The following is a 25,516-nucleotide window of genomic DNA, read 5'->3' on the forward strand; positions in this document are numbered from 1 at the left end:
ATGCTACAGTCTACTAAGTATACTGAGTACCATGAAAAAAGTTTGCAATGCTCTCTAATCATACACCTTCATGCAGGGAAGGAAACAGCATTTCTTCACGTGAGAGCCAGGCAGATTCCCTAAGATCCCCTTTTTCTCTCTAACAGCCCTGTTGAGTATTTCACTATGTCTCCCCAGATGCAGAGGAAAATGATGATCAGATACCTGCAATGATTTGCACTCAACTACATGGAAATAGATTCATACATAATCCACATTTTCTTTAGTTAAACTGCATTTCTAGCAGAAGCCTAAATAATTTTCAGCTTATATGCTGAATATTTGTTTAGTTGTGTTTGTTGAGGGGTAATAATTTATTATATACACCTGACTAAAAATAAATATGATAGGCATCACATTTGCTTATATGACTTTGAGTTATCTTCCATATTCATTTGTGCAAGTGTTTTGCATATATACTGTAAATAACTTGGATGACCTTAGGTACATATTTATATATTGCTGACATGTTTCATACTTTACTTTTTACATTGTTCATATACACATTTTCATACATCAATTATTACATACTAAGTATGCTTAATAAATACAAAGCATTTTATTCTATTAACTGACTTGGGTCAGGCCAAACAGCCTTGCATTCACAATTGGAAACAAACTACTTTATCAAAAGCAATACTGAACACAACTGAATGGTACACACAATATTTCTGGAAATTTCTTCCAAACCAGATCAATAGTTACCACCAGATTCACTAGAAAAAGAAAGTCAGAAATAAAGCATAGTGGAGCAGTTTAGAATTTTTCCTACCTGCATGTTTTCTCTCATATCTATGGCTTCTCGTAAGGGCTGAACTGCTATTTTGAAGACATCATCTATGGTTTTGAGACCAATATTCCTGAGCATGGTATATTCTCGAACTTTCTTCCCCATTCTCACAGAAAGGCTGCGTTTTTGAGCTTTTCCTCCTCCACTTCGATTGGTTATTGCTATGTGGACAAAAAGGGTTACGTGCTCCATGATGTCACCCACAAAAGAGCGCAGGGGAACATGTCGGTACCCAGGCTGCAGGCACTCAAACGGTATCGTGTACTGTCCTATGAACTCGTCCCCAATGTAATCATCATCCAGCACCACAAAGCGGATCATCGCCAGCTCAGGAAGGTTTACTTGAAACTCAAAAGTTTCATCAAAAATAGGATTATCACTGTTTTGTTGTACAGTTTTAGTTCTTTGCTCAGAACAGTCTGCTGGAATCCCATGTATCTCTATACAAACATAGGGGTCGATGACATCCCCTTTGGCACAAGCTCCCTTGGGCTTTGGGAAATTCTGGCCACTGATGATCTTGATGTGAAGAGCCAGGGGAGATACTCCTGGTACAATGCCCTTTGTGTTTGCACTGAAATAAGAAACTTCATCTCGCATGATAGATGGCCTCAGGACATAGCCACATCCTCCATTTTGAAGAAACCAGCCAGTGTGAAGGTCCATCATTGGACCCGGAGTCTGAAAGTTCATGGCCACAATCTGACAGCCACAATTCCAAAAGTCCTGTGGATTCAAGTTGCTGGAATCAATCCGCATGGCACTAGGGTAGATCCTTGACAAGAACTTCTTATTGTAATTGACAAAATCCTCAGGGTATTCATTGGCAATTCGGCTGGCTTCTGTTTCACTAAATGAACAAATTTCCCAGTAGTTCTGGCTCTTCATAGACAGTTCGAAATCCCTGTACTGAACGGATTTACAAATAGATACCAAATCAGAGAGTTCCCTACAGAGCCAGGCGTGTCTCTGCTCACCATTGTGATCTGCTGATGCCCTTCCAGATGCTTCAACTTCTTCATCCTCATCTGTTACTTCTCCTTCTGACAGGTCTGAATCCGAAGGTAATTTCTTTCCCTTCACAATGATCATTCTTTTTAATTTTTCAGGTGATGGGAGGTAGGACTCTGATGGCAAAGGTGCTTCAGTATAGAGTTTATCACCAAATACTTTTTTCATCTGCTGAGCCATGACCTTTTGCTGTGGCAGGGAGCAGTGATTCCCCAGGCAGAGAATGAGTGGGTACTCAGAGGCAACAAAGGCAAACTTACTTATCACCTCGACCACACTTCGAAAGGGAATGTGCAGCGCCATGTTGTTTCTGTTACAGAGGATTGGTTCATTATCTGACCCATCACTCACATCAAGTTCAAGGCTTCGGCAGCCCATTTTCAGAGCCCTCACATACCCATTGATATCAGCTGGTCCCCTGAACTGGTCTTCGATCAGGTAGGTATTATGAGAGGCATTGATATAGTAGTGAGATAAAGGTTGAGTCATATCTTGGGAAACCTTTTTTTGTTCTGGGTCAAAAATATCACATTCTGGTGACAATAAGTACTGGGTAAAGCCATCAATTGCCAGGAACCCTTTCTGACGGCCCTCTTCAGAAAGTTCGTATCTCCTAATGATGTCTAAGCACATATCCTCTGTGATATGGGTGACCCCTTGCTCAGCTTCTAAAAATAGCATGAGATCATTGGCATCCAAATATTCTTTGTTTTTGGATATCTGGACAAGTAAGAAATACACTTCTGGCCTGGTGCAAAGTTCACAAAAAGCTTCACAAAATTCCTCTTCTGTCACTCGAGTGGTTAGTTTCTCTTTGCTCTTCTGAATTTCCTTAAACTTTAACCTGATCTTGGATTCCTTCAGGGTAGGATTGAGTTGTTTTATTAACTCTACAGAAGTGTCTTCCAACATAATCCCATTCCCGTCAACATCTGCGGCTTCAAACACTGTTTTCAACCACATGAGCCGAGGTGTGTTCTGGTTGTCCTCCATAAAATCAAGGGGTTGCTTACTGCGAGAAACCAGGTACCGTAACCCAGACACCCAGATGTTTGCCACATCTGCTGAATGAGCAACCAGGTCCAGAGACTCATAGTTCTCCCCATGGAGTATGGAGAAAGCAGAGTCCTCACAAATCTGGTCAGCAAGGCCATTGTTTCTAAAGGTCTCTGTGTTCTTCCCCAGCCTGATCTCTTTTATGGCAGAAATGTCAAGCTTAGCTTTCTCAAGATCTTTTTTAGAAGGTTCCCAGCGAAGAGCTTGGAGGTCTGTGTCCAAAGTAAAGAACCGGTTATAAATGCGGGAATTTGGCCGGACTTTCCTCAGCTCACAGCCAGCCTGCATGAAGCTGATGCAGTCCTGTGCACTGCTGATCTTCTTTTCTGATGGCATGCTGCTGAAAGACACTGTTTTCTTTCTTCCACCACATTTTTGATTTGAAGGATCCTGTAAAATATTTGGAAAAGAATGATTCAATCTCTTGATAAAATCGACAAATTTAGTAGCTATTGACTTCTCGAACTCTTTACATAGTATGATTACTTGAAAAGAGGCTAGCCTAAAATTTACATTTTCAGTGTTTCAGAAAAATTATCGAGAAAATTAATAGTATCAAGCCATCAGAGAGACTCACCTTGTAAGTGCCTGTGTGTCCTTTGAATTAAAAAAAAGTAGGAAGTACAAAGCAATACCATTTGCTCACTTGAGCAGATTTGTTAAGAACCCCAGGCTGGAGAGATGACTTAGTAGTTAAGGCACTTTCCTGCAAAGCCTAAGGATCCAGGTTTGATTCCCTAGGATCCACATAAGCCAGAAGCACAAGGTGGCACATGTGTCTGAAGTTCATTTGCAATGGATGGAGGCCCCGGCATACCCATTCTCAATCTCTCTCTCTCCTTCATTCTGTCTCTCAAATAAATAAAAAAAAAAAAAATATTAAGCCTCTACCAAAAATATACCAAACTATATTCAGAATGTTGAAAACAGGTTGAGTATTTCTTGCATCTGTTCCCTTATTGAGTGTATGGAGACCTTCTATTGTCTTCCTAAAGTACAGGACAGTCCTCTGAATAATGCACAAGATGATGATGGATTTCGTCTTGGAATTGGACTGCCCACTATCTGTTACTGCAAAATCATTTATACTGAGCATGTGACCCATGACACTTAAGACTGGATATTTCTTCCTATTTTCCTCAATTTAGACTATATACTCAATAAAGTTCCTAACCACATTATTAATTCAAATTATTACTTGAGAAATATATTTCTAAAATTTTCCCTAATACATGCTTAGAGTACCCAACTTCATAACCATACGAAAGAGGCAGCCATGTGTGAAGTACCCAAAGCATTGTCTTCAGGTCAAAAGTAACTAGTCTGGGGCTGGGGAGATGACTTTGTGCTTAAAGGCATTTGATCTATACACCTGCTGACCAGAGTTCAAATCTCCAGAATGCAAGGAAAGGCAGACTCAAGTAGCAGACATCTATAATTCCAGTGTACCTACAGCAATGAGAGGCAGAGTCAGAAGAATTCCAAAGTTCACAGGACAGCTAGCCTGGCATTCCCAGCAGTAAAAGAACAACAAGAGGTCTGTCTCAGGCAAGAGAGAAGGAGAGGACAAATACCTCAAGGTTATCCTCTCTCTCTCTCTCTCTCTGTCTCTCTCTCTCTCTTTCTCTCTCTCTCTCTCTCTCTCTCTCTCTTTCACACACACACACACACACAGAGGATACAAACACACAAAAAATAAAATTCAAAAAAATAAAAATCACAGGGCCTGGATGCTTAGTGGTTAAAGTACTTGCCTGCAAAACCTAAGTAAGGACCCAGGTTCAATTCTCCAGATCCCATGTAAGCCAGATGCACATGGTGGCACATGTATCTGAAATTCACTTGCAATGGCTAGAGGCCTTGGTATGTCCATTCTCATTCTCTCTCTCTCTCTCTTTCTCGTAAATAAAATAAAATAAAAATCACTAGTCTCAAGTTGCGGTTTTTCTACCCATGAGATATATGACCTGTCTGAATCTTCATTTCTGCTTTCCAAATAGAAATTAAGTTTCTATATCATATTTTTATCATGAGACTTTAAAGAGAAGAGCTCATGGCTATTCTTTGTAAACTGTGAGTGCTTACAAGGTTATTCTTCTGGAAGAAAACCCTGTCTTTCCAACAGTCCCTGTATTGGACCGCCCATAGACCTTCCAGGATATGTTGAGCTAGTAGAAGTTAATTCAATTTTTACTTCTGAATATTTAAGACAAACGTTCAAAGATAAGTTAAGACTATTTTTATTAATTTTTTTTTAAATTTTTTATTTATTTATTTGAAAGCGACAGACACAGAGAGAAAGACAGAGGGAGAGAGAGAGAATGGGCGCGCCAGGGCTTACAGCCTCTGCAAACGAACTCCAGACGCATGCGCCCCCTTGTGCATCTGGCTAACGTGGGACCTGGGGAACCGAGCCTCGAACCGGGGTCCTTAGGCTTCACAGGCAAGCGCTTAACCACTAAGCCATCTCTCCAGCCCAAGTTAAGACTATTTTTAACTGCCACCATGACATTACGACTCCCAACACTGAAAAGTGTAACTCTAGTCATCGGTTATCTCCTCCCTGACATTCTTCTAGACACAGTAGAATCTCCTCTGATCTGCACATCTTCTAATTGCTCCTGCCTAGGCAATCCTGTATCTCTTATGATTTGGTAAAGTCAGAATGATGTATTATTTAATTGGCTAAAATTCTGCAAGTGAAAAATACAACAAAATTTATGGTATGCTGGTGGAATGATTCATTGACTCAATGATACACCAGATCTTCAAGTGACAAAGAGATAAATTACTCAATTTAGATTACAGAATATTGCCTCTTGCTACCCTGCCATTTGACAACCTAGCTCCTGTTTTCCCAGAAAGCTGCTATTTTTAATTATCCCATAGTGGTCAATTTCCACATCCTTAAGTTAAAAAAAAAAAAAACATAAATCTTCAGTAGTTTAAATGCATATGTTCAACTAGAACACACTTAAATTCATCACAGCCCACATGCTCAGAAATATCAGATGTTTTTGTGTATTTTCCACAACATCAAAGCAGGCATCTAACGGTACTGCTAAAATGGGATTAATCTGCCAAGTAAAATAAAGGAGAAACTGTGAATTGTGATGGTAAATTAGACTGTGACTCATCTCTGAAAGCTAACCATTGACCTTCTTTTTTACATTCATGAAAGCTTTCACCTTAAGGATTATTTTTATATAGAAGATCATGTTACAAATAGAATTATTTTCAACTGTTCCTAGCAAACTGAAACTTGGAAAGCAGTGTCCTCTAGATATATGCATGGTTCCCCTGCCAAGTGCATGCCATTGCAGTCGCCTTCTCCTCTGTCCAAGTCTGTGTTCTTGACTTGAGGCCCTGCCTCCTTGAAAACAAACTCCTGCTGTCAGAATAGTCTTCTCCCATGAGCTCCCTCCTTAGTTATGCTATCTCCTTAAATCAAGACTTTGCCCATAGTAAGATAAGCTTCTGAGAGATAAATGTTTCCTACATGAAAGAATCCACCTGCTCCATAACACTTCATTCCTGCCTTAACTTGCAATTCCTATGTGATTATAAAACATATCCCTAAGTGCCTTGAAACTTGGAAGCAGTGAAAAAGATGTGATTCTCAAGTTGTCACCTCACAAAGGACAGAATCCAACATTATTATAAGCCCCCAAATGAGCTAGAAACTGGCCAAGCATGTGTGAACAAGTAATTAGCTAGTCTGCTGATAACTACAGCCAAGATTATTTATATTAAAATCTGCTGGAAAAGGTTCAGAACTCTGATATTTCTCTAGTTCTCCCATGGAAAAATAAAATGGCTGGTCCTGAAACATAATGATCATGCTGTTTTTTGAAATGGCCATGCTGTGCGCTGGCTTGGGAAGGCTGGAAGGATGGGTGGACATGGTATCTTTGTAGACAGGGAAGAAGGAAATTCAAGACCACTTATGAGTTACTTTACTCTGTATCTGCCTGGAGAGCACCCTGGATCCTACACTGGTACTTCCCTCAAGAACTTGGCAGACTAGTGCCAGGGAAGGGGAATGTGAGGGTAAGCAGACTAAAAAGCATTGAAGCATTGATTATATGGCTTCCATATTGATAAATGCAAAAAAAAAAAAAAGTCATGACAGAGCAGTTATCTATTTTTAGGAAGACAGGTCCTGTGGGCATTTGGACACATTACATGAAAGTCCAGGTTTAGTCTCTCTGTTCAGATGTGTCTTTTTTTAGCTTCTGCCTAATTCAATGATTGAATTGACACCAATGGTCATGTGTGTCTGGAAAATTCTTACAGAACATGAAAATTTATAATTTTCCCCAAAGCCAACTTTCTCACTATAAACGAAAACAGAAGGTGGCAGAGTCCACGCTACCCCTCCCCTCACTCCATATCTTGGCTTTCTCTTGAAGCAGAGCACAACCAAAAATGCTTCAGTCTATCAGGGTGAATAGCACATTGTGATACCTTTGTGTCCTAAATTGAAGGCTGGTGTCTAGTCTTCCAGGGAGGATACAAGGATTACACACTGCGTATAATCCTTATTATTTCCTAGTAGTCTGTGTTTAAATTTCCAAATTACCATAACCATCACATTTATGATAAATATAAACAGGTCAAATTGTGTTTTCATGGCCACAAGCATCAACAAATAGCTTCACACTTAGTATCTAGAATCTTCTTTAATAAACTCATTGATTTATAATGTACTCACTACCAGCATCAAGGGGAGTCTTGAATAGTATAGCAAGAAATATGTTTAACTCTTTTGATGAGTACATATGAGTTCCAACTCTGGGTTGGGAGAAAACGCTTCATTTTCCATTTAACAAACAATAATGGATACCTACTCTGTATGCCATAGAGTTTTTGAGGAAACTGACAAGACCACTTTGCATGTGTGTTACAGATTAGATACAGACAAAATGGAAGACAGGGCAAAAGGTGCCTCTTATAGCACTAGGAGAAGGATGTGGTTATGACCTTGAGTAGACCCCAAAAAGAGGGCACAGAGAGGAGTGGATAATATCAAGAAGAAAGATAAAATAACAAGTAGTTTTGTAGGTATGACTTATGTTTCTGGTACCTTCAGGTTCTCTGAGATGAACTTCCAGACCAGGCACAGTTATGGAGGAAGGGATATTTATTGAAGCTTACAGATCCAGGGGAAGTTCCATAATGGCAGAAGAAACTGGCCTGCCTTCACAGGTCCAAGCAAAAAGGGAGAAGCATAAGCCAAAAACCAAAAGCCACACAGCAGGAACTCCAGCTTGGCACACTTTGCATATCTTTAGATTGAAATCTGAAACCCACCACCACACCTTAAGATCCACCCAGTGACTCCTCCTCCAGCCAGATGGCTGCAGATGAAAACTACAAACTAATAAAGCACTGCATATATTGGGGGCCATCTATTCAAACTACCACATGTAGGTATAGGATGACTTATGTTTCTGGTTTGAATGCAAGTGAGATATGGAGGAGGTGACACTCAACAAGAAATTAAACCTTCATTGAGCTTAAGTAAACTTTGGTAACTATGGATAATTGAGGTGAAGCTCTCCAGGGAAAAGTTAGCTCTAGGACCTGAGTTTCAGGAGAAAAAAGAAATCCAGACTACAGACTACAGTTGAGAATTATAGCTATAAATGCTAAGCTGAACTTGGGCATGGTAGACATTCATAAACTAAAAGTAGTAAGGAATAGAACACTCTACTTAGAGACTGGACAAAAAGCCTTAGAAATAATGAGGGTACTAAGAAACTGAGAAGTAAGAGAGCCAGGAATAGAGCTCTTACAGAAACTAAGACTTGAAGAGTGTACTAGAAAATCAAACCTAATGTTAATGTATCAGCCGTTAATAGGTTGCTGTTATCATTTACAAAAGATTTTATATTTCCTTCTAGAAGGCAAGGATCAAATTGTAGTCATGACAAAAGTTTAAAACAAAGATTTCAAGACAGAAAAGCAGATACTAAGATCTTGGGGTGGGAATGGTGACCAAGTGGGTAACAGCATGGTAAGCAAGTGTAGAGTGGTCTCAAGTGAGCTGGAGCAACAGGCAGAGATGGAGTGGATACTCGCCGTTCTTGACTTGCATCACCATGGAATGGAATTTAGTTCTGATATAACGTCTTTCCTTGTCAGTGTGTCTATGCTCAGGTATGCATCGATTTTTAGGAGTTAAGTGGTCAAGAGAAAAATCTATGCTCGTTACAAGACCCAGCTCCTCACACAAAACTTTAGGAGCTGGGGGAAGTGGGATCATCGCCATGTAGTTGCCATCAAGTCTCAGGTAAAGGAAGGTTATAATACTAGAATCATACCATTAACCCACTTGCCTTTCAGTTATTTTCCTATGATAAACTCAAATTACTCCATGTAGAGTCACACACAGGTAACACAACCTATCCATGGTTACCACGTGAGCCATCCAATGTCGCTCTGTGGTGCAGTGGGATGTGAGCTTCTGATATTCACCAACAACAACTAGCTGAAGTTTGGCCTGAAATCTGTTAACTATGGGCTCTCCCTGGTGGCACTCTAAGTCAAATTAGTAAAAAGTTTTGTTTTTTTTAATTATCCACAAACAAAACATTCATTCTACACCATTGTAAAGTCAACAAAAATAAAAGCAATGCTATGTGCATGTATGCCCATATGTCTTGCCAAGTTCTATGCCTGTATTCAAAAGCACATTTTATATAATGAAATGCACTAAAAGCTTCTCCTTCTGGACCTCTACACATACATACATGCATGCATGCATACATACATACAAACATAGCAGAGACTCTAAAGTTTACTCATGTCTTAAACAATTCTTGCTAAGAAGCAAAAAATAATTGATGTTATGCAGGTAAATCTGATGATAACATATAGAATCAGTCCATTTCATGGTGGTTTCTTAACACTATTGATTTTTTGTTAAACAGAGGAAGCTTCTCCCCTGCTACATCTTGCTATAAGCACATGACAGTCTGAATTATGGAAATTAGCACAAGTTCTTTTGCATGGATTCTATCAAGTTCGAGTTTGCTTCAAGGATGATTCCTAATTTGCACACCACATGTGCTCTTCCAAATGCAACATTCATTTCCACACACCCACTTGGTCCTATAGATTAAGTTATTTGTTCTTTAAAGAATCATCAACTACTAAAAATCAACACTAATGCTACCTACAATAAATGTTCCCAGTAACTCTCTTTAAAGTATAGATGTTTACAGTTGATGAAATTAGTAAAAAAGAATAATGACAAGCTGGGCATGGTGGTGCATGCCTTTAATCCCAGCACTCGGGAGGCAGAGGTAGGAGGATCACTGTGAGTTCGAGGCTACCCTGAGACTACATAGTGAATTCCAGGTCAGCCTGGGCTACAGTGAGACCCTACCTCAAAAAAACAAACAAACAAACAAAAAAAAGTATAATGACAAAATGAAAGTTCATAGGGCTGGAGGGATGGCTTAGTGGTTAAAGTGCTAAATTGCAAAGCTAAAAAACCCAGGTTCAACTCCCCTAGACCCATGTAAGCCAGGTACACAAGGTGGTGCTTGTTTCTGGGGTTCCATTGCAGTGGCTGAAGACCCTGGTGCACCTATTCTCTCTCTTCTCTCTCTCTCTCTCTCTCAAACATAAATAAAAATAAAATACAAAAATCTTTTTAAAATTTAAAAAATAAAAATAAAAGTTAATAATTGATGTATATAAAGATGCTTCTAAATAAGGAATAAAAAGAGCTTTGAAAATGACATTGAGGATGGTTGTAAGACAAGGTGTTTCTTTCTCTTCTTCTAGACAATGGGTTTTTTATTAATTTTTATTTATTTATTTGAGAATGACAAACAGAGAAAGAGGCAGAGAGAGAAAGGGGAGAGAGAGAGAGATTGGGCATGCCAGGGCCTCCAGCCACTGCAAACTCCAGATTCATGCACCCCCTTGTGCATCTGGCTAACGTAGGTCCTGGAGAATCAAGCCTCAAATGGGGGTCCTTAGGCTTCACAGGCAAGCACTTAACCGCTAAGCCATCTCTCCAGCCCTAGACAATGTTCTTATAACCTAAAAAGGCTTTAGGTTGAAATTTTTAATGATAATTGGAAGAAACCAGCACAAAGAAATGGTAAAACAATAAAGGATGCCAAAGTATCTTCTTGAATGACAGTTGAAAATACACTATATACTGGTTTGTATTGGTAAAAATGTTACTTGGAAATACCTGAAACTTATTTTGATGTTTATTCATCAACAAAGCATAAAGGTAAAGAGTTGTCACTTCCCTAGCCTTCTTGTATGCTTTCCATTTCGCTGATACTTTTGAGAAGCAAAATTATTAAACTACTGAAAATCACTGAGATTTTCCTTGCATATCGTTTCTCACTCAAAAGTCCGTTGGGGGATTTTTTTTTCTTCTTTTTTTAGTAAGAAAACTGTAGTCAATGGATGTGAAGGGACTTGGCTGGACAAAACAAGGCAGGTAACAGCTTTGGAAGCTCATGTCCCTAGACGGCCAGTTCGTGCCACTGTCCATGGATCCCTGCCATCTCTGTTTTTCCCACAGCATAGGAATACAAAGCGTGCAGGGGTTTACTGTGGAACCACCAGGTTTCCTGTTTTCAGCTTGATTTCCCCTCAAGTCCACAGCATCCATTCTCCTCCATGCTGTGACTGCTTTCAAGGGAAAGAAAGGCTTGACTTTCTCTCCGCCCTTACCAATCTCCTTTTGCAGCTTTCAGTCTCTATATACAAGGACATTCCCATCCCTGCTTTTTAGTTGTGTGGCCTTTTCCACTCACTAATCCAGCGCTGCAATGTGTTGTATTGCTATCGCTGTGCCTAAGCAGCATGAGAATGAACAGAATGAGGCAGATGCTAAGAAAGGAGCAAGGTCAACTGGCAACTTTCTAGCAGCTCTGAGGGATGACTTGTGGCTATCCGTCCTGCTCTTCCAGGATAGATGTGTGCCTCACACTCAAGACACTGCATGTAACCTTTCAGAAGCCTATGGGTCTTTTAGCAGAGGTGCCAAGAACCAAGCGGGCTTGGAGACTGAGATATGACTGTATCTCCTCAAGAGTGCCACACAGCAGGGCCCAGGAATTCTGGCCAAGTTTCTGCTACCGCCGGCTTTGTTGTCTCTCCTGTGAGGATTCATTGGGGTACTCTTTATGGAAAACAGAATGTTCCATACCCTTCAAACTCCATAATGATGGATATCTAAATGTGTACTTATATACATTGCTAATGCATACTTTCAATGTACTACTATAGAATAAACACCATAATTATTTCATAGCTATAAGCATATAGCATGGTGCATCATCAAAAATTAATATATAATTAGGCACTCCTTCAAATGTATGTATATTTTTTGCTTTATCATTATAATAGTGTACATTTATTAAAAATATTTTATTTGAAATGTAAAATATGAACAGTAAATAGTGCATTTCATAAATGTTTCTAACTAACAAAAGTTCCCATTTTTATATGTTAAATATCCACTTTACAGAATACTATTTCCTTCATTGTGACTATTCAATTTTAATAGGAATATTTGCCCTCAAAGATGCGAAAGTAATATATTATTTACATTGATTTTTGCCACTTGGAGTTTATACATATTCATGAAGCATTTACATTTGAATAAAGAATATTTAAAACTGAAAAGAAAATGTCAAATATCTATCATTGCTATGCAAATTCTGCCAATGATTACATTAGAGTGTTACTGGGACTGTGTTTCAGAAACAAAAGCAAGAAGAAAATAAGCAAATTATTTAGTTATAATAGCTCAAGTAGAAATAAGAGAAATAATCAGTCTTATCTTGGAACACAAAATTTTTATTAATGAAACAGTTGAAACAAATAGTCATCTTCCAGGAATTTATAGTTTTCTGTGCTACATTTGATAAGAACAAGATTTCAGATTATATGTAACACTTATAAATGACAATAAGAGAGTAAAACATACTTGTTAACCATGTTTCATAGAGATACAATGTATTTGAGTATAGATACATGTATTACATTTTAGAAAACAATATTATAGAATATTTTAAAGCAGTGAATTTACTTTAAAATATTCCATAACTGCAACTTGGGACAAAAATATACAACTTAGATGATAAAAACTTAATCCTATTAAAATTTAAGAAATAATGTATTAATTAAGACATCTTTCTCTAGACTTAGAGAAAGTCCAATCTTAAAATAGACCCTTGCTTGCATTTTATTGTTTTTATAGATTTTGAAACAACCTTCTTATAAACTACAATTCAATGTTTCTTCTGTGTTAAATCCTTAATTTTTAGAACTCTAAGCTTTCTGTAATACTGATTGCTGAATCACGTATAAAGGAGAATGTTGATTCTCTTGACCCAAATGATATTTGTAAGCACATTCTTAGTAAGTTTTGTTTCATGATAAAAATAGAATATGATTTTTGGGATAGCTGCCAAAGGGATATGAGAAGTCTGAATAAAACAGCCAAGTTGACTGGAACATCAAGATGAATTGGATTAAAGGTTTCAGGTTTTACACATACTTCCGGAACGGGTTAGAATCACCTAACACTTTAATCCTGATTGCATTACCTCGTGATTAACTGAACACTAACATCTGTCCATGTGCAAGGAACAGATGGCAGATCTCAAAGACTGAATATTCTTAGCCACAGAGACCACTTGTGAGTAAACATGCCCCTTTTCACCTAAGGAAAGCCCTAAAATTAAAGTGGAAACAAATCCATTCCCTTAATTTAAATCAATGTAAAAGTGGACTCTGCAAAGACATTTCTGATTTGGGATAATAAATACTAAACTGATAAAAAAAATACAAAAATGGAGCAGTGCTTTGAAACACTGTCTTGAGGACATGAAGTGGTGAGTCTGAGAGAAACTCTATTCAAGTTAATGCCATATACTGTAAACGAGACAGGAGTGAATTAAACAAGTGGAAAACTGGGCTGGAGAGATGGCTTAACAGTTAAGGTGCTTGCCTGAGAAGCCTAAGGACCCAGGTTCAATTCCCCAGAACCCAAGAAAACCAGATGCACATGGTGGTACATGCATCTGGAGTTTGTTTGCAGCAGCTAAAGGCCCTGATGTGCCTCTTCTCTCTCTCCCCCCCCACCTCTCTCTCTCTCTCATAAATAAGTAAAAAATAACTCAGTGCTTTAAAAAAAAAAAGATGTATGTAAAACTTATATAGAGACTTTTACTCCACCTAAAGTGGAAAATGAAGGTCTAGCTGGGAAAAGACTGTGATCCAGTTGAAAAGGCTAGAGAAATAAGGGAAGTGGGACAAAACAAGGAAATAGGATGGGATTATGACAAAAATATACCATGTACGTGTATGAAAGTTATCAATAAGATAAAAAATAAAATAAAATAAAAAATAAATAAAAAAATAAAATAAAAAATAAGATAAAAAAGAAAGAACAAATGCTTGTTCAATGGGAATCTGATTTTATGAGGTTGATATATGATGGCTCTTAATTTCCCTATATTTATGTTATATTTTTCCATAATCATTTTTTTAATATTAATAATTTTTCAGTTGATCTTTTTGGATTTTCAAGGTAAATTCTGTTCTTTGCTAGTAATAAGGATTTAAAATATCCTTTATAATATCGTAACTTAAATTTTATATCATAAAATTTTATACTATTATAGTATCTTTTAAAATATTAACTTAAATTTTTTTTTTTTTTTTTTTTGTGTGTGTGTGTGTGTTGGAGATAGGGTCTCTTGTAGCTGAGTCTGATTTGAACTCACTGTATACCCAGGTGTGACCTGGACTCCTGATCCTCCTGCCTCTGCATCCCAATTGCTCAGAGTTATAGGCTGGCTTTGCGTCTCTTTCTTATCTGCATCCATTTTCTTTGCAAGACATTCTTTCTAGAGTGCTGAAATTATTATGGTCATGTTAAGAGAGTTTTCGTCTTCTCTCAGTTTAATGGGCATTAGTTTGTTGGGATTGATGTGTTTTACCAAATGTCTTCAAGAAGTTATAGTAATTTTGTAACTTTTCTCTTTGACCTATTTACTTTGCTCTTTTAACTCAATTTATGGTTTCTGGCCTTGATTTATTGTTAAGAAAAAATCTTTACTCAAAAATTCTATAAATGTATTCTTACAGTTCTAATAACTTGTGTATTGTTAAACTTTAAGCCATATTAAGTATATTTTTGGTTTGACATGAAGCATAAGGTTAGCGTTTCTTTAATTCAAATGACTAGTGTTCAACAGTCATAATTGAATTTAATAATTTTCTTTTTCTTTGAAAATGTCTCTTCTATCTCTGTCTGTTGAAACATTCCATTGAATTTCTCATTACTATTTTATTGTAGTCTATTAGTGGAAACTGAATTTTTTCAATATTATATTTTTAGTAACATTTTGATATTTAACAATACACAAGTTACTAGAAGACCTGTAAGAATGCATCTATAAAGTTTTTAAGAAAAGATCTTTTCTTAACAATATCAAGGCCAGAAACCAGAAAGGAACAAATTGATAAATTTAAGCACATAAACATTTAAAGCTAGATTCAAGTGTGCCACATATTAAAGAATACTGGATATGCGCTGTTTAATTTATAAAATGTGTTCACAAACCAATTTTGAAAAAGACATTCACAAAATTATAGGATGCAAAAAATATATGAAAATCTGTTCAACCATGAATTTTGTATATATGCACACAAAAATAAAATTAGTACTTTTGTCTCTCAGACTACCATATCTGTAAGATGTGAAATTACCAAGAAACAGAAATTTTCAAACATTTTATGGTGAATTTTGATTAGTGTAACTTTTCTGGAAGGCAGTGTGGTAATACATTTGAAAACATTCATATTGCATCTGCTTTAATCCAGTAATATCATTTGAGAGAACTTAATGAAACTTATGAGGGAAAAAAAAAAAAAACAGAGAACTGGCAAAAGGTGTGTATGAGGCGGTTCATTGGCACTCATTTTGTAATTTAAAAAAATAGAAAAAAAACTAATAAACTCAACAACTATCCTCAGCAAGAAATGGAAAATTAAATTATGATAAATTCAAAAATAGGATTTTGTACATCTTTTATAATAGGTGACATAATTTCATACACCGTAAACTAGACAGTATATACATACATGTATATTATGTGTGTGCATGTGTACTCCCGTTACTCATCTATGACATACATTCCAGTTGATGATAGAGGTTATTTGTAGGGGAAAGGAAACAAAGATGGAATTTGTGTTGTTTAAATTATTTTTAAATTATCATATATTAGCATATATTATGAGAAAAAATCAAAAATATTTTCATATTAAAGATAATTTTACATTAGTCCTATAATTACCTCATTAATTATCAGAAGGATGAACTTTGTCAAGATAATTAATGATACCTGCATTTCTGTGGCTTATTTCCAGGTTAAGATACTTAAAGTTTCAAGTACATAGGCAATTTTTTTTAAACTTTTTTTTTGTTCATTTTTTATTTATTTATTTGAGAGCAACAGACACAGAGAGAAAGACAGATAGAGGGAGAGAGAGAATGGGCGCACCAGGGCTTCCAGCCTCTGCAAACAAACTCCAGATGCGTGCGCCCCCTTGTGCATCTGGCTAACGTGGGACCTGGGGAACTGAGCCTCGAACTGGGGTCCTTAGGCTTCACAGGCAAGCACTTAACCACTAAGCCATCTCTCCAGCCCTACACTAAACTTTTAATCAAGTGTTATTTCCTAAACATTTATGATTCATAGGAATGGTCAATGTACACCTAATATAGCATTCAGGATATCTGTGAAAAATCATGGCAAATTTCTGATTCAGAAATTATTTTAGGATATGATACTTGACTTTTATTAGCCTTGGTAAAAAGAATGTCCAAAGCAAAATTCATTTTTATAATATATCTGTACTATTAATCTCATAAGTATTTCATCAATTAAATAAACCATTTCTAAACCAAACTCTTTCTACCACTAAGCTTTGAGAGCAGATTTAAGTAGATGAATATTCACAGAAGAGGAGAAGAAGATTAAAGTGACATGTCCTCACTGGTTGTTTAAATCAATTTCATTTCAATTAAATGCACTCCACTGATAATGAGATTCAAATCTGCTGTATTAAATTAGGGCTTAAATATATCTCAGAGAAAGTGAACTCAGCAAGAATTCTATCTAGGTTGCAAGCACTTCAATCTTCCAAAGTACACATCCTAAGTGTCAAAATTTCAACCATAATTTTCAGAGCATAGCCTTACAAGTTCTCCTTCCGAGAGCTGTGTCCCACCCCTTTATTTTCATGACTCAATATATGACTATCAATCTCCCTTGGCCTTCTGCCCTCCTAGACACATTCCCCAGTCTACAAAAAGCACAGTATGCCAATCATGTCTTCCCTGGTCTTCTAACTTGCATTCCTTATTTATTATAGCCAAATACTCTCTTTTACCAAAGAAGTTTCATATCTAACCTCAACTAATCTCAATGTACAAAATAACTTTTGTCCTTCCCTGACAAACATACAAACAAAATCAGTCATTTTTTAACTCTCAGAAATAATAATGCTTGTCAACATACTGAAGCAAAGTATATCTGTTCAATGGCCACCAGGACTGTTGCTTTACAAAAGCATAATTCATAGTAAAAGGACATAACAAAGGAAGGGTTAAGAAATGGTAAGTACAATAAAAAATGTTCTTGTATCCAATGTGTTTCAAAACCCAGTTCAGTTGAAATACTGTCAATTTTGGTACATATTTTTAAATATTGCATCATTTAAATAAAAACAGCCAAGTGGGCTGCTTTCTTGGCACTGAGAGAAGTTTATAAAGTTCTGTGAAATTTGAAATATCTATGCTTGCTCATCATAACAGTTTTAACAATGATATGAACATGCAAAACTTGTGATGAAAAAATGCACACTAATCTAATGGGCTATCAATTTGTCAGAACATAGAGATATTTAATACCCAGTTTGAGTTTATTATTGTTGCTATATAACGCTGTCAGCTGAACAAGTGGCCCACCTGAATTCCCATTTGCTGATGGAAGTGCCTGGCAGAACTCCTGAGAGGATAACTTTTTAATATACATGCTAATATCAGCTGAAAATGATATCGTGTTCTATCCCAAGATTAACACCATGGTGCAGAAATAAAGAAAAATATTCACATTACAATTTTTTTTCAGTACTTGATCATAAAAGAATCATGGGCAGCAAGGATTCCAAGCCATGCTGGCTCAATTAAATTAAAGTTGTTTCAAAATAATGTTTCATCTTCTAGATCTCATTTAAATTATCAGTAAGAAGAATATTAAAGTCATTTATTACTGTAGAATTAGTAGAATGACAGGGAAATAAAGTACTTAGCGAAACCATTTACAATCTATAATCATTCTCCTAAAACAGCATTTCCACTAAACACTTAACAATGAAAAAGTATAGCAATTTACAAATAGCTTAGAGACTAATCTCTAATTAATCTCTTAGAAAAAAGAGACTTGACAATGCAACATATTTAAACTTAATTAGCATTGCTCTCAGGGTGACTGTGAAAGAAGTAAAACAAATCCACAATGAGTTCACCACACTTACTTATTTTCATAATGCCATCCCTAGGTGGTTTCTTAATAACTAGTGTGAACTGAAAGTGACAGCTAGTCTTATCTCTGAGAATGGCCTACGTTCATTAATCCTTTAAATACTTCTGAGCAAAATATGCTATGCTCACAAATGAAAGTCATAATAAAAAGGGTAAAAGCAACTCATATTTCTAGGAAATTGTATGCCATTCAAAGGCTCCCACATTTTTTTTCTCGTTCTCTGTATGATTTTAAAGATGAGAAAATCCAAGTCATTAGGAAACTGAATGATATGCAAAAAAAAAAAAAAAAAAAACAGTGACAGCATTGGATGTAAAACCCACATATTCCTATTCCTAGATGAGTTCTTCCTACAAGCTCACATGGTATTTTATCTGCATTTTTAACAGGACACTTTTCTCTTTCCAGTGCAAAGTGGTAAGGAATGCATGCATGTGTTGAAGCTATTACCATTCGCCCAGCACACTGAATGGGGAATGAAAGGAGCGGGCGCTGGCACTACCTGCCCCTCCCAATGGTGCTCTATCACTGAGCAAAAATCCTCCTCAAAACAAGATCAGGTATGAAAAACTCATCAAGATTTGGCATCTCTGACCTCCTTTCAATGTTTATTTATGCGCCCTAATTGAGCACAGGGATTTCTGAGCTGCGTGCGTATACAGTGTAGAAGAGATCGGAGGTCTGACAACGGGAAAGAAGGAACTTTTGCTAGCTTAGCCTCCATTCACACTCTTCCGCGTTTTTGGCCTTTCCCTATTCTTGGTCTGTGATTTTGAGGTGCAGCTGACAGGAATCATCCCTCTCTGTCCTTCCCTATCACTCCTGGCACTAACCAAGAACCTAAGGTGGGCATGTTCAGGCCAATCAACCAAGGCACCTGCCCTCTGTCACTCACTGGCCAGCCCAGTGAGACCACCACCCAGAACCTGAGGAGACACCACTGGGAAAGAGTCTTCTGGGGAAGGCCTGCTTGTGAGATTCCTAAGACTAGGAGGTACATCTACACAGAAGGTCAGCCTGCACTATGTCCCCTGGAAGCAATGGAGGGACTCAGAGAGCGAGTGGTTGAAGCAGAAAGAGGTCCTGTTGCTCTCCTCTTGCCTTGGATCTGGACTTGCCAGAGGTGGAGCCAGTGCTCTGTCCTGCTTGCGACAATGTGAGCTGGATAGCAGACACCTGCATGGAAAGGCATCCTGACTGAAACAACTTGGCACATCCCTGCTGACAGAGGGACAGCAGCTTACTAAGAGTAGCCCGTACTGTGCTGAGTCCATTTGGCAGCTGGTTATCATGAATTCGTAGTGGTGTAAACCTCAGGATTTAAACTAAATACATCATATTTGACATTTTTCTTTCATAAAACATAAATCTTTGATATTGTGCATAAATTAGCAGTTTTATACGATGACTATTGTATAATTAAAAACACTAAAATTATTTATAATAAAATTTTGCCTTTCCTCAATTTTAAGTTAAAGATGAATCCAACTTAAATGTACAAAGGACATAATAAAAAGCCCCTCAGTGTCTAATTTCCTAGGTTGGCAAATGTCAAATTAAAAAATGCCCTTCTAAATTTATATCTAAAGTAAGGCAAAGGCTGATATTTGCCTACAGTCTAATCAAGGGAAAACAGGCCTCATTAACTCTATTACTTATTTGACAGCCACAAATAGATGTGATAATTCATTGTTGGTGAAACAAATCATTTTCTCTCTTTCAATGCTAATAAAGAAAGCATTTCCAGGCACTTAATGAGCTCCCTCCAATAAAACCAAATAATAAGACCCTACTGCTATGAAGGATATTAGAAAAAAACCTTTGTTATCATGATTCCAAATGTAAAAGTCATTCACTTAATTGACATGTACCCAATAATTGTTGAATATTATAGGAGAATTCGATTGTTGAGATTCCTATTGAAACTGTTCTTACTCATTTGTACTTGAAAAGTTATTGGCCTTCTCCATCTAGGACTTCAAGTACCTCTGGACTCTAACAAAGTTTCCTAGTTTCTGGCAAGATGATAACTAAATCAATCCACAAAGGCCTACCAAACAAGATACAAAATTTCAAGCTCTTCTGACTTGCTGAAAATGCCTAATTCAAATGTTTGCTGAGTGTCTTTCTGGACTAGTCTCAGAGGCGATTGAGCCTATCCACCATTCTCCACAAGATAGTCTACGCTGCAATGTGTGTGTATAGCCTCTGTTTTCTTAAAGATAAAATCTTTGTTGCCTTGCAGTTTAATTGTGCATCTAAAAAATACTAATGCCTTTCATATGAAACTTAAACTATCTGTACAGATGCAAGCACAGAACCAAGCATCCTTCTTCCCTGAACAAATCATTCATAGTCAGGCCAGGGCTATATGCAGTGAAAAGCTGGGTCCAAGGCTCCAAGGCCCATAACCCAAATGATACTCCCTAAATTTTATAGTCTTCAACAAAATAAAAAATGACATATTATGGAATGCCAATACACTTAAATTATGTTTTAAATTACTACATCAAATTGAGAATAAAAGCAGAGTTCACTGATCTGATAATACAAAGTATTTTTGATTTTCAAATTTCAAATTAACATGCTAAATAATTAAACTAAAGAGTCCAGTCCAATGGTAAAAAGAAACCCCAGGCCAAAAAAAATAAAATATAAACAATTAGCTATTACTCTAGTTTTAATTAATGCTTTGTTATGAACAAATGTTTTTGTCAGCAAATTTTTATTTTAAATCTGTTAGTCAAAGATGCAGAAGTATGAATTAGTCTACATGGGCACACTTAAAGAATAAATAGTCATATATAAGTCTGGGAGGAAAATATAAATATCCTCGTTTATCATTTATAGCATAGAGGTGAAATGATATTTTCTTTATCCAGGAAGAAGCTTTGGGAAGACAACTGTGCCCATCTCTGGGTATTCATTATTCTTCTTGATGAACAAACTTTAAGGCACTATAACTGGAATAGACTTTTTGTTTTGCTAATCACCCCATCTCTAGCAGCAAGTATTATCAGGTTTTAGCTTTCTTGTCCCCGTGCTACTTACTCCTGACTCCCAGAGCTCACTGACAGAAGATGTCCCTAGGACTGTGGGACTGTGTGTGGCACTACATAGGCATGGATAAATACTTGTTGAACAAAAGCTTGAAGAAATCCCACAGGTATGATCTATACTGATTAGCTAAATAAGCAAAGGGCTCTTCTTAGAGATGACAGCCAGGTCAGAATCTGGGCATATTAGTCCTGGATCCTTACTGTCAACCACTACTCCAAGAGTTAAATGCCATGTATATATCTTCATGTAACATAGGGCTTCTATATGAGCATTGCACCCAAATTGGCCCTTATTTTTAAATAATGAGTGCATATATATATATATATATATATATATATATATATATATATATATATATACACATACATATATATACACACTTTTGATCCCTACATGTGATAGCTACAGTCCTTTGTTAGAATGCAACTAAACTTACAAATATGTCATTAGTCATCTGTATAAGGAGAGTGGCAGTAATGACTTTTATCCTCAAATGACACAGAAACAGCTCTCAAATGATTGGTTTCTCCATTTCGACATTAGTTTCTTCCGTATCTGAATTTTCAGAATCTTGACAGGTAATGACAAAACATTGAAATTAATCAATGCTGTGATATGCAAACAGCCAAATGACCTTCCTCTTTTCACAAAGTAGACTTGTGTTTTAATAAATTCACTTCTGTGCATTCTTGAGTTGGCTTCACATCAGGTTCTGATGCTGGAATCTGGCTCCTCGAGTAAAGTTACTACTTTGCTGACCACTCGTCCTCTGTCACCCCATCAGCCTCCCCCTTGCTCACATTTCGGCTGCTTCCCTCTGAATTTCCTTCTGCCATACATACTTATTTCATGTAGCTTTTAGTGCATTTTCTGAGCATCACAGATCCTTAAGGCTCTCTGACTTGCTGAATCAGCTGAGTAGGACTTGAAAATATTTTAATAAGTTATCTCAGGTGATTATATGATTCATACCACTCATATAATGCTACAAAACTTCAGGGTGCTTTGACTCATCTTATGAAACCCCAAATTTCTAAACCCATGAGTATAATATATGAATATGTGCATATAAATTTAAGCACACATGGATGAAATGAAAATAGAGGCAGAGGTAAAAATGCATGAGGTTACTAAGAAACTATCCTAAAGCTTCCAAGAAAAAAAAAATAGCATTAGGACCCAAATGTGTTCTAATACCATCTTTCCACCACACCAATGATACCCAAAGTGTAAACCCTAGACTGGCAGCAAAGGAATTATCAGAAACCTTGCTGAGCTCTTATTGAGTCTGGGTGTGAGTTCATATATTGGAAGCTTCACAAAACAAGGATGACTATGATTTCACCCTGAAGTTTATGGCACTACCTCACTGATATCCTAGCTAATTATAAAAATCTCCTGAGGGCTGGAGGGATAGCTTAGCAGTTAAGGCACTTGCCTCAAAAACCAAAGGACCCAGGCTCAATTCCCCAGGACCCATATAAGCCAGATGCACAAGGTGGCACATGTGTCTAGAGTATGTTTGCAGCAGCTGGAGGCCCTGGTGCACCCATTCTCTGTCTCTCTCACTCTCTCACTAAAAAATAATAATAATTTTTGGTCTTTATAAAAATCACCTGAGATAGCTTAAAATAATATAGTTCTAGATCGCACCCATTTGATTCAGTAGGTAAGAGCAAAGAATTCAGGAATATTTATTTTTAACAAATAATATCCTTTCCTCAACTCTTAGTCATTCATATTGTCAGGACAATTTGAAAACATGACATAACAGAATACTAAAGTTTGTACACTTGCTTAAAAACTAGATATTGCACTTAATTATATAATGCTTAGGAAATGTACATATTTAAATGATATATTTTCAGCTTAAATTTTATTATTAATTGGGATATAAAGGTAGGATACCACAAAATCAAGAAAAATAATAGAGTATTGCCAGTTGAAAATCATAAAAAATTAGCTTTAGTTAAGATGTTCTAGAGAATTAATACAACTTCTGAATTATAATGATTAATATAGTGATGCAGCATTTTCAAACCTTGGGGGAAAGTCCAATACGTAGTCACTATAGAGAGATTAATAAAGGAGCTCTATTTGCATCACAAAGGAATCTTTCTTTGTTATATAACTCTTCCCAACAGCCTTACATAAACCTGAGGTCTCCTGGTATAACTAAATCTTGTTTTCTAAAATTTTTATTTATATATTTGCAAGAAGAGAAACAGAAAGAGAGAGAGAGAGAGAAAGACAGAGAGTATGGAGGCATCAGGGCCTCTAGCCTCTGCAAACGAACTCCAGATGCATGTGTCCCTTTGAGCATCTGGCTTTACAGAGGTAGTAGGGAATTGAAGCCAGGTTGTTAGGTTCTGCAGGCAAATATCTTAATGACAGAGCCGTCTCTCTAGCTCAAAAACTTATTTTTAATGCATATCAGAAAGGGTCATCTTTGCCACTTCAAAAAAATAGCTACATTCATCAACATGTGTTGTTTACATACTATGTCCATATCGAATAAAAATAAAATAAAAATAGCTACATTTAAGTGAAAAAAGAAACACATGATCTTGAAGGGCTAGATTGAGACTTTCTTTTCATCTCCACTTTTATTTCCTAAGCAGTACACTCCAGTCTTACTGGGTTCTGGATAACTTAAGTTTCTGGATAATGGGATGGTAGCTGTCCAGTGTACACCGATGTGGAGGAAAGGAGCTGTCACCTATCAAAGTCAAACCAGTGTCATGCTAGACAGGGAGAAATATTGTCTCTCACTATCCCAGAAAGTGTATGGAGTGAAAAAGTAAGAACCCACCTAAGTATTGTTCTTTTTGTTGTTGTTGTTGTTTTGTTTTGTTTTGTTTTTTGAGGTAGGGTCTCACTCTAGCCCAGGCTGACCTGGAATTCACTATGGAGTCTCAGGGTGGCCTTGAACTCACGGCGATCCTCCTACCTCCACCTCCCGAGTGCTGGGATTAAAGGCATGCGCCACCACGCCCGGCTAAGTATTGTTCTTAATAATGCATTTGTGAGACAAGAGTGATCTGATGACCGCCAAGCCAGGGTTTCCCATTCTCCCATCCCATTTCTCAGTGAAGCCAACTTTCCTAGTTCTCACTCCCCTCTTCAGTCACAATTGCTCTTCTCCAGGCTCGCCCTTCTTCACTGTCGGGGACCGCTACAGAAATTGGTATGGTTAACATTATTAGAGACTGTAGATAGTACAAAACCCACGGGAATGAAAATTGGCCACCCAAACATTTTCTAGTGTTCAAAAAGCCATGAGAATACTACCTGCAGGACACCAATGTCCTGAAAGCTGCTAATTAACAAAATGAAGATCAAAGCTTTCCCCACACAACCACGTTCAGTGGCTTTTAGCAAGCAATCGTTCCTTCAGCTCCTAATCCACTTTCCTTCAGCTCCTAATCCACTCCACGCTCTGCGTTCCTAATTATACTTACACGTGACCCTTTCTCAGGAGCAGAAGGAACTGGTTCCACAGTGGGACATTTCCATTGCCAATCATCACACTTGGCTGTGGTTGAATTTGCACTCCTTACCTCCAGTCTCCCAAAACAGGTTACTAAGAAAGTTTCTATCTCAACTCTATACAGTTGCTGGATTAATAGGGCTGCTAACACTTTCTGCTAATAGCTACAATATCAGTGCATTGATCTGAGACAATCCCACTAACATTCCTTATGTTCATTTTCCTTTACATGATTTTAGAGGAAGTTGACATGACAATGATATTTCTCAAATCATCTTAGGAAATGAAATTTACCATTATTTTATAACAAAGAACTCAATGTTACTTAAAAAAAAATCAAATAGCAATACACAGGTAGAAAGTTCAGCTCAATTGAGTTAATTGTCTACAAAACACTAATTTGAAATGATTTAATCAAAAAAAAATCTGTTCTAAAGTTTGTGAGAAGGGAGGATTGGAAAAATTCCA

General features: G+C 37.1%; 1 protein-coding gene across 1 annotated transcript in view; it reads right to left on the reverse strand.

Annotated features, from left to right (window-relative positions):
- The window catches only part of Plcl1 (phospholipase C like 1 (inactive)), a 362,268-nt gene that overhangs the window by 61,402 nt on the left and 275,350 nt on the right, over positions 1-25,516 (reverse strand). The window contains exon 2 of the mRNA XM_045147879.1: positions 812-3,286. Within this exon, the coding sequence (XP_045003814.1) occupies positions 812-3,286 (2,475 nt within the window). The remainder of the gene's footprint in view (positions 1-811; positions 3,287-25,516) is intronic.

This window comes from Jaculus jaculus, chromosome 4, assembly GCF_020740685.1.
Source record: "Jaculus jaculus isolate mJacJac1 chromosome 4, mJacJac1.mat.Y.cur, whole genome shotgun sequence".
Classification (NCBI taxonomy): Eukaryota; Metazoa; Chordata; class Mammalia; order Rodentia; family Dipodidae; genus Jaculus; species Jaculus jaculus.